This window comes from Penaeus monodon, chromosome 41 (assembly GCF_015228065.2).
Source record: "Penaeus monodon isolate SGIC_2016 chromosome 41, NSTDA_Pmon_1, whole genome shotgun sequence".
NCBI lineage: Eukaryota > Metazoa > Arthropoda > Malacostraca > Decapoda > Penaeidae > Penaeus > Penaeus monodon.
In genome coordinates, this window is record NC_051426.1 from 31650439 (window position 1) to 31659523 (window position 9085).

Consider the following 9085-nt stretch of genomic DNA (forward strand, 5'->3'; position numbering starts at 1 on the left):
GACAGGAAGAGAAAGAGCAGAAAGATAGCTTGCAAACGGATGTGAACTGGCACTCAATGGAAAATCCCAAGCCTCAGGATAACAGATGACATTGGCAGATAACACCAAAGGTTACACAAGGAGGATGCATTGAGATTTCCATTGCTTGCTTCAGCTTTGGCAAAGCCCTTGTGGTGACATGTAATTGAGAGGAGGGGGGGAGGGGAGGTGGGAATAAGGAGAAGAAAAACATAAGAAAATTTAGGTTAATATAACCCAACCAACAATTTTGTAGACTTTTGTCTACAAAACAAATTTCTTTAACATAGACAGGTTTATTGTCGACAGCTACCATTTCAAATACAAATTTTGTAATAAGCTAACTAAGGATTCCATTGACTAATCCACTTTGGAGATGATAAACTAAGACTTGCTTATCATAATAAAAAAATGTGATAACTACCAGATAAATACTCTCTATCTTATCAACATCACACCCAAATCACACCAACTATAAAATTAACTATCCTCACAAAGGAAAATTCATTAGCATTACACCTATAAGCAACTATGTGTCACATACACTATCAATCTTAAAACTTGAGATCTAAATACACCACCATAATAACATTGCCAAAAATAATCACTGCAATATATGTATATGTATATGTATAAGTATATGTATATATATGTATATATATATATATATATATATATATATATATATATAAAATATATATTATATATATATATATATATATATATATGTATATATATATATATATTTATATATATATATATATATTATATATATATAAAATATATATATATATATATATATATATATTATATATATATATATATATATATATATATATTTTATATATATAATATATATATATATATATACTATACTTATACATATACATATACATATATTGCATGATGATTATTTGGCAATGTTATTATGGTGGTGTATTTAGATCTCAAGTTTTAAGATTGATAGTGTATGTGACACTAGTTGCTTATAGGTGTATGCTAATGAATTTTCCTTTGTGAGGATAGTTAATTTTATAGTTGTGTGATTTGGGTGTGATGTTGATAAGATAGAGAGTATTTATCTGGTAGTTATCACATTTTTTATATATGATAAGCAAGTCTTAGTTTATCATCTCCAAGTGGATTAGTCAATGGAATCCTTAGTTAGCTTATTACAAATTTGTATTGAAATGACTGTCGACATAACTGTCTATGTAAAGAAATTTGTTTGTAGACAAAGTCACAAAATAAACCTAATTCTTATAATATATATATATATATATATATATATAATATATGATATATATATATGGGATTAATTACTTGTGTACAGTACTACCTGTTGTTAACTAATAAACAGGATCTTTGAATTTAGATGAATATTGTGCCAACTGAATCTTTGTGTAATTAAAGAAACAGTAGTAAGTAAGAGCCGAGATAGAGAGAGGTGTATACTATTTAATCAAAAGATTTTAGTTTACATCTTTTACTGCTTTCCCATCATGTATTCATCATTCCATATCTGAAATGTTTAGAGAAACATGTCCAACTACCTGGCACACCAAAGGGAATATCCATCCTAACATGAATGCAAAGGGTTAAAGGCACAGGGAAAAGGGTGGGACAAGTGACATGGCAAGATTCCTGCTGCTGCCAGGGAACTCTGCTGCCAGGCAGCCCTGCAGGTGGGCAATGCTATCAGGAGATTAGCCAAGTCTACATCAGGAGAATGCCCCACTGTGTCGTTCATCGACCAGAGCAACACAAAATCATGGAATATCAAACTTCATGCCAGCCCACCTAGTCTACTTCTCACAATAAGCTACAAGAAAGTCTAATGAAAAAAAAAGAAAGAAAAAAAAAACAATAACCAAATTAAAGCTCCATAGAATTTACAAATGCCTGAAATTGGTAAAAAAAAAAACAAAATAAATAAAAAGTAAAAAAGTATTATTGCATTATAACAAAAAAATCTGCTCGCTAATACAATCTCAGCACGCGACAAAGATTCTCCTCAGGACGCACTGTGTGTGTTCGACAACTCTGCCAAAATGCTAGAAGTGGTACAAATGAAGACCCAGATGGTTCATCCTTGCTATGGCTTTCGACAATGGATCACTATACAGAAGCCCCACAGCGGCCACATGAGGGTCAATCCTCAAACTGAATCAAGCAGCTCCTCATAGACATTAGCTGATGAATCTACCTATCCATCTATGAACCTCTGCACCCAGAGGAAGTCAAAGAAAATAAACAAACACACAAACCATTTTCCGTCCCTCTTCCTGCTCTGTCTGTGATGGAAAAAGTGATAAGCATTTGACAGTTGGAAACCTGGCTGTCCACTCCATGTTCAGAAAATATGTGCTAAATGTTTTGATGTCAGGGGAGCAAAAACATCAAGTAATTAAAGTGGGAAATATAAAAGAGAAACAGAAAAAGAAGAGTAGGGGAGGCAGACAAGCAGCACAGGAGAGTTGAAAAGGAAACTTGAGAAAGAGCAATTAAGCAAACTGCGTGGAGACTAAGGGCAGGCAAATCCTTGTTCTGTGTGAGGATCATTCTATGCAATTATTATGTGAAAAATATATCATCTAACTCATTTCCTCTACAGTCAAGGGGCCTTTGCTCCTCACACACAAGCAAGAAAAACCAACGCATTGGCAAGCTCAAGAGGACGTCAAACATCCGTCCTTCCAGAAGGAGGAGGCCCAGACAGGAAGCCAAAAAGGGAAGTATGGACAGGAGAGAAAGAGCAGAAAGATAGCTTGCAAACGGATGTGAACTGCACTCAATGAAAATCCCAAGCCTCAGGATAACAGATGACATTGGCAGGATAAACACCAAAAGTTACACAAGGAGGATGCATGAGATTTCCATTGCTTGCTTCAGCTTTGGCAAAGCCTTGTGGTGACATGTAATGAGAGGAGGGGGGAGGGGTAGGGTGGGAAATATTATTTTTTTAAGGGAGAAGAAAAACATAACGAAAATTTAGGTTAATATAAACCCAACCAACAATTTTGAGACTTTTGTCTACAAAAACAAATTTCTTTAAACATAGACAGGTTTATTGTCGGACAGCTACCATTTCAAATACAAATTTTGTAATAAGTTAACTAAGGATTCATTGACTAATCCACTTTGGAGATGATAAAACTAAGACTTGCTTATCATAATAAAAAAATGTGATAACTAAGCCAGATAAATACTCTCTAATATTATCAAACATCACACCAAAACACCAACTATAAAAAATTAAACTATCCTTCACAAAGGAAAATTCATTAGCATTACACCTATAAGCAACTAGTTTCACATACACTATACAATCTTAAAACTTGAGATCTAAATACACACCATAATAACATTGCCAAAAATATCACTGCAATATATGTATATGTATATGTTAAGGATATGTATATATATGTATATATATATATAATAATATATATATATATATATAATATATATTATATATATATATATATTATATATATAATATATATATATAAATATATATATATTATATATATATATATGATATATATATATATATAATATTATAAGATATGTATATATATATATATATATATAATATATATATGTATATTAAGTATATATATATATATACTCTATATATATATATATATATATATATATATATATAATAATATTATATATACTATATATATGATATAATATGGAGAGAGAGAGAGAGAGAAAGAGAGAGAACTTTCAGCTGACCTGGGATATTGATTAAAAACTTGTTATGTGACATAGAGGGCATTACAAAATATTCAACTATCACAACATTTCATCTGTGGTTAACTAAAAAGAAACTCATTTCCAGGCAATAAACCTATCACAAAGACTATACTTTAAAAAATGCTTTCTGTATGTGCATACTTTGAAATAACTGTGCATCTTTATCATCTTACCAAAAGTAGCCATATATATATCATTAATATATATATATTATATATATTAATTATATATATATATATATATATATATATATATATATATATATATAAATATGTGTGGGTTTGTGGGTGTGTGTTGGTTTGGTGGTGTTGTTTTGTGTGGTGTGTGTGGGTGCTCTGTGTGTTGTGGTGTGTGGGTGTGTGTGTGTGTGTGTGTGGGTGTGTATATATATATATATATATATATATAGAGTATATATATTATATATATAATATATGTATATATAGATATAGATATAGATATAGATATAGATATAGATATAGATATATATATCAATACCTATACCTTTTGGTTCAATCTTCATTTTACAGTACAAGTACACTATCTTTTCAGTGTTCCCATATGTTACTTTTCTGTACTTCTACCTCTACCTCTTTTCTCTACCTCTTATTCACACCTGTTGTCAACACCACTCAAGGACACCACAAATATATACAAGCAAACACTACACACTGAATGTTAAGTGCTACCAAGCATATGCAACGACTGTGATGTGAGGGTTCTTGCATGGCTGCTTTCTCCTCTATAATCACTAGTCAATATATTGCATCAAGAATGGTAATCTCCTTGGGCAGATTTCAAGACTAAAAGGACAGAAGACTTTATAAATGTATAAAACATAATGATTCCAGATAAGGTATACAAATTAACATCATTCTTCATTAGGATACTAGCATTAGGATATTATCATACACAACAAAAAAATAAATAAATAAATATAAATCAAGTAATCTTTTTATGTTGAACTCCAAGCTTATTATAAACACATGCTGGATAAATTTAGAAGGGCCCATGGATTAATACTTGTAAAAATCAATTCACAAACTAAAACCTATAACCATATTTATGAAATTATAAAAAAGATAATACTGATGTAAGCATAAAAATACTGAATACAGCATAAGCAACAGATCCAAGGGGTGAGGGAGGGATAGGGTTGTGTACATTGGAGACACCAAGAGCAACTTGTGACACGTTAAAAGCGGACATAGATACTTTTTCATGCCTCATGAAGTTGTTGAGCAAAACAAACATTTTGAGTGCTTATTACTATTGGGATGACGCAATCTACCACCCTAGGGCAAGGGTGTCTGTTCTCACCTGGATCTACCACTGACTATCAAATTAGGGAATAGAATAAGCTTTGATCCTAGAAGCTGTCAATAGTTAGCTAATAGTCATTGCACCACAGACGTGAACCAAGATTTCAGTGTGGCCAGGAGCCAGCGCTCTCTAGTTCCAAGGCCACCACACACATCAATATGATGAGGAATGTCAATAATGTAGCCTTTACAACATATATCACAAGGCCTTGTATAACACCACTAATAGTTCTGTTATTACAACTCAATCTTTTATTTGCCTTAATGTTTGTGAGCACTGAGGAAAATGAAAATCTGTATCTGTGGTATTTCTTTATCACCCTCAGATGGTGAATATTAACTCCATAAGGTTCACTAGACTATTTGGTTGCAAAGGCCTTGGGTTAATATCTGTGGTAGGCCTACCTGTGGATTACCATAAGGCACATCTGCAGCTTATTACTATGCATACTACATCTGGGAAGGGATGAAGTCTTTATTCATTTTTCAATTTTCATTTGTCCATCGCCATTGACTTTTTTCTTTAGTACATCTTTAATGTAATATACACCAATCAACACATCTTTCCAGACTAACAAGAAGAGATTCAAAACTCAAGATATAAATGTAGGTCAGTTAAATAATTTCCACTGCACTGAACAGAGACAACTCACAGAAAACCAAACGACCACAATCTAATTTGTCAAAACAAACCTTCATACTTTAATCTTATAAAATCTTATAAAGAGCCTGTGAGAATTATTGATGTATATGAAACAAAATTTACTATAAATATTTACAAGATGCAATGAAACCTTTTGTACTCCACAAAAGTCCAATAAACTTCCATAAATAAATTCTGACAAGATAGAATTTGGTCTAGATTAAAATATGATGATAACATGCCTGGGAAATCTAGATGCTCATATCTGTAGTAGATATTCTTAGATATTTAAAGGAAGCTGGAGGCCACAGAATTACTTGATATGGTCCAATTCAAGGCAAATACTAAGACAATTACTAAGACCCATTATGAGAGCCAAGACACCTATGCTCAGAACATTTATGCCTTTCCTCTGTTCAGATCACCTTGATAACCCTTTCCTATACACTTAAGTTGACCTACATATCTAATCTCTTTGCCTATGCGATGGGGTTGCCTCATACAATGTATTTCATCAAACTCTGTGGGAGATCATTCATTTGTCTAGATGTCTATTGCCTAATACATGAAAGGAAGATGGATTTTATTGAGGTGATAAAACTTGTGATTCACACAAATGCAAGATATATAAAGCTGGAGGAGGAATATCACAGACAAACTTCTGATACTCCTTAGGTCAATTCTTGCAACTTCCAATGAGAAAAAATTACATTACCAGTTAATGTTTACAAGGCAAAGGCAATGGCTTTTGAAACTTTTTTGTTCCATCAATACATTGGTTGTATTCTGTGCAAATTCACATTCATCATGATCTACAATGGGTGGAAAACAAAAGGAATTCCAAAAACAGCGGCACGGTGTCAGGCAATCACTGCAGCCTTGACACTTGACACACAAGCAGAGGCCAGTAAGCCGCTACATATATTCTGGCAAGACAAAACTTGGACGGGTTCCTTTTATGAAGATTTGTTGGTCTGTATTAATCAAACTAAACACGAGGATGTCTTATAAACATATTTTACCCACTTCTCAGAATATCCTTCCTATCACATTCTCGGCAAAGACTTTCCTGTGATTCTGATGGAAATCATACATGGAAACTGCCGTGTTAATGTTTAAAAAAAAATTTGTTATTTGTTATTTGTTTATTTGGTTATTTGCTAATAGTTGTTTCACATAATATATAAAGCTTTTCACAGGTCAAATACACTGGCTTTTCCTCCAAGATCAGTAAATTCTTCATAAATGGAAAATAATCATAGCATAATATTCAAGGTCCCTACACCCTTGTTGAACACAGAGGAAGTAACAGCAACTTGCGTCACAAAAGAGGAAACGGCCGTGAAGGGCAAGAACTCCATTACAGCTTCCCCCCCCCTCTCCTGCCTCTACCCCATTTTCCAATGCCCCCTACCCTACCCCCTGCCCTGCCCCTGCCCTGCCCCTGCCCTTGCGCTCACCTTGGGAATGCGTCGAAGAACCACGTTCTCTTGGTGTTGAACAGCACCCTGATGCCGGACATGAGGGGGGAGTGGAGGATGACGGCGCCCACCTCGTAGCGCGAGGCCAGGTCTATAGTGGCCGCCGTGCCAATGCTCTGGCCATACAGGATGATGTTCTCGGGCGAAATGCCATAGCGCGTGCGCAGGGCGTGCCAGGCCGCGTCAATGTCTGAGTACAGGTTCTTCTCTGACGGCTTGCCCGTGCTGACGCCATAGCCGGAGTAGTCGTAGCTGAAGATGTTGCAGTTGATGCGAGTGCCCAGACTCAGGTAGAAAGCTGCTCATGTGCCCCAAGTCGGCCGCATTGCCGTGCGAGAACAGGATGCAGAAACGCGCGTTGGGCGAGCAGCGCACAAACATGCAGGCGATCTTGTTGCCTCGGTTGGTGCGCGTGTAGAAGACCTCGATGGCCTCCTTCTCCTTGTCCGTGAACTGCCACTCCGCCTTCTCCGTGAGGTGCAGGCCGTGCCGCGACCCAGTCTCATCGGCACTGAAGCTGTAGGTGGCCTCGGGCGGGATGAAGGCCATCTTGGCCGCGATGCTGGAGGGGCACGGCGGCCAGCAGAACAGGCAGCAGATGTCCCTCAGGCTTAGGCCGTTCATGGCGCAGGTGAAGGAGCGCTTCGGGATCCCCAACAGGCTGGGCGGGCCTCCGCTCGCTCCTGCCTCCCTGCCTGCCTGCCTGCCTCGCTCCCCGCGTCCTGCCTCCTCTGCCTGCCTCTGCCTCCTCTGCCTCCTCTGCCTGCCTCCCTGCCTCGCTCCCTGCCTCCCTGCTCTCGCTGCTCGTCCCTGCCTGCCTGGCCTCCGCCTCGCTCGCCGCCGCCGTCAGCGCCTCCCTCGCACTCGCCGCGCCACTCGCACTCGCTCGCCGCCACTAGCACTGCACTCGCGCCGATGCTCGCTCCGCTGGGACGTTCGAGAGGTGCTCGGGCCGCCCGGAACCACAAATGTGCATGGTGCTTTCTCTCGCCGCCTCGCCAAACTCACTCGCAGCGACCATAGGCGGCCGACCCGCGCGCCCCGCGAAGCCCGGAAAGGCGCGGCGGCGGGACACGTGAGCGTCGCGGCGGCGCGGGAGGCCGCCCGGATCCCCCTCGCCGCCGCGCCGATCCCGCCGCCGGCCGATCCGATCCCACAACGCGCGCCCCCTCGCGCGCTCACGGCCCTTATGCTGCGTTATTTACCCTTCACTATGACTAACTTCTTCCGGAGATGAATAAAGAGAAATACTTTGATGGCGATTTATTTCCGCGAGAGGGGGGGCCGAGGCCCCTGGTCCGGCGCGAGGGCCTCGGGGGCCGAAAAGGAGGCCCAGGGCGCCCCGACGCCCCGCTCGCTCGTCGCCAAAGGGAGCCGAGTTGCAGCCTTCGAGGCTCCTCGGCGATCTAATTCTAAGTCTAAGGGCTTGTCTAACTCGCTCGGGGAAGGTCAATGTCTCATCGCTCTCATGAGAGGCGGTCTCTCTCGCTCTCCCTTTCGGGAAAAGAGGCGAAAGACGCGCAGGAAACTTATCCGAAGCCACATGCAGAGCGCCTATTGACAGCAAAGTTTATTCACTTCCTACTTTCGGAATCCGGGGAAGGAAATTGCAGGGTGGGAATTGCAACTAAACGTTTTAGGGTGTTAAAGCTGCAGCTCTTGTCTTGCATGATCAGCGAGGCGAGCAACTTGCACACTAACGTGCTCAGTTGCACATGTCAATTCAAACTCGCTTCTTGTTGCACATATGCTCGGAAATAGATAGATAAGTCTATGAGTACGAATAACTATGCATAACGCAAACGGTTAGGCGATATTTGTTTGATATAACTCGATAATATGGTATAAATAAGCTA

The 9085-nt window shown here is 38.9% G+C and overlaps 1 protein-coding gene across 1 annotated transcript; it reads right to left on the reverse strand.

The window, feature by feature from the left end:
- Positions 1–7204: 7204 nt before the first annotated feature.
- On the reverse strand, positions 7205–8249 carry LOC119598540 (alpha/beta hydrolase domain-containing protein 17B-like). Its single transcript, XM_037948171.1, is given in 2 exon segments — positions 7205–7525; positions 7527–8249. Coding segments are annotated over 2 exon segments (648 nt in total). The 5' UTR covers positions 7854–8249.
- Positions 8250–9085: the final 836 nt, after the last annotated feature.